Here is a 1,527-nt window from a genome sequence, read left to right as displayed (position 1 = left end):
CTCCTGAGATGTGTGCAAACCTGGTGGCCAACTACAAGTTTTTGCCAAGAAGTACTACGTCATGTTTTGCAGAGGGGGTCAAATACATATTTCCCTCATTAAAATGAAAATCAATTTATAACATTTTTGAAATGCATTGTTCTGGATTTTTGTTGTTATTCTCTCACTAGATGTTATTGACCATTAGTTTCAACTGGTAGTTTCATATTTATATTATATCAAAGCAATTTTAAGTCAGTGTCTTTTATTCTCTCGTTACAACTCTAAATAGTTATAACTCCAAATATTTACAACAGAATAAAAACATCACAGGCCACAAAAACATTTCCAAGTGCTGAATATTGTTTTATCCAGTGTTAGTGCCTAACTTCATAAAGTCGACCTAAAACAGCCTCAAACAGGACACAGCAACACAAACAGGACAGTGGACCACTTAAATGCAAACACCATCTTCAGATGAATGTAGTTTACAGTCCAGAAGCAATGCAAGCATATGCTTTAAAAGTCTTTTCCACACTTTTTCTTCATGGAGTTGGCAACTCTTCCGTGCGTTTGGTTTCAGCACCGGATGGAGGGACAGCGATTTACATCCCCCATTACACATGCGTCATCTTTTTTTTTTTTTTTGGTTTCCTCCATTGGGATTGATCACAGCAAACAATAAAAAAAAAAAAAAACTGAATTGGTTGTCAAGCTCATTGGTCGCACAGACACTCGAAAAACGTCTTAATATATAGCATTTCTTTGTCAGACATACTTGGCAGCTGCTCTCCAGAGTGTTCAGGCGATATTTAAACACGGTGCCCACACCAGAGATTGTAGTGATTCAGTATCACACAGGTAAATCTATAATGAAAGTTACAGGCTAGAACTAGAGCAACTGTTTACAGGCTACTTGGTGAATTCTGGTTTCGTTGCAGTCTTTGTTTCAAAGGAGCCTAAAGGCCTAAATGGGCTATTTTAAGACAGCCTACGAGATTTTGTGCTCAGCAATATTTCAACCCACGGTTACACCTGCTATGATTTGACATTCTGTCGACTGCTGGGTGGATCTCTGGGCCTTCAGCTCAAGTCTTTTTCAGATGGAGATGATTCATATATCGCTGGACTTGTACATGTCGGAGAGGAGCCTGGTGATGGGCACGTTGCCGATGGTCTTCTTGAAGAACACCTCCTCTATGGTGGACGGGCCCACCGAACGGAGCGCTGGTAGGAGCAGGAGCAACTTCCCGAAGCGACACGGCTGAGTCGGGTACCTGAAACACAACACTGGGGTCAAAAACAGCCTCTTTCTCTCTCTCTCCGATTCTTTGTGCAGAGTGTCAGCCTACCCAATTACGCACACCTGTGATACAAATAGCAGCTAATTAAAAACGAGGTTCAGCTACGACACCTGTGTACAATTACAAGATACTACAGCGGCTCATTGCCTCATTAACTTTATAATGAATCAGGCTGCTAATAGTTACCTAGCACGAGACGGTTCAACTAGGCGTGAAACATGATAGATAGATAGATGGATAGATG

At 41.2% G+C, this 1,527-nt stretch overlaps 1 protein-coding gene across 1 annotated transcript in view; it reads right to left on the bottom strand.

Annotated features, from left to right (window-relative positions):
- Positions 1–324: 324 nt before the first annotated feature.
- The window catches only part of nr2e1 (nuclear receptor subfamily 2, group E, member 1), an 8,454-nt gene continuing 7,251 nt past the window's right edge, over positions 325–1,527 (bottom strand). The window contains exon 9 of the mRNA XM_032543011.1: positions 325–1,256. Within this exon, the coding sequence (XP_032398902.1) occupies positions 1,094–1,256 (163 nt within the window). The 3' untranslated portion in view covers positions 325–1,093. The remainder of the gene's footprint in view (positions 1,257–1,527) is intronic.

Source organism: Etheostoma spectabile, chromosome 18, assembly GCF_008692095.1.
Source record: "Etheostoma spectabile isolate EspeVRDwgs_2016 chromosome 18, UIUC_Espe_1.0, whole genome shotgun sequence".
NCBI classification, from domain to species: domain Eukaryota; kingdom Metazoa; phylum Chordata; class Actinopteri; order Perciformes; family Percidae; genus Etheostoma; species Etheostoma spectabile.
This window is presented reverse-complemented; position numbering and strand designations above follow the sequence as displayed.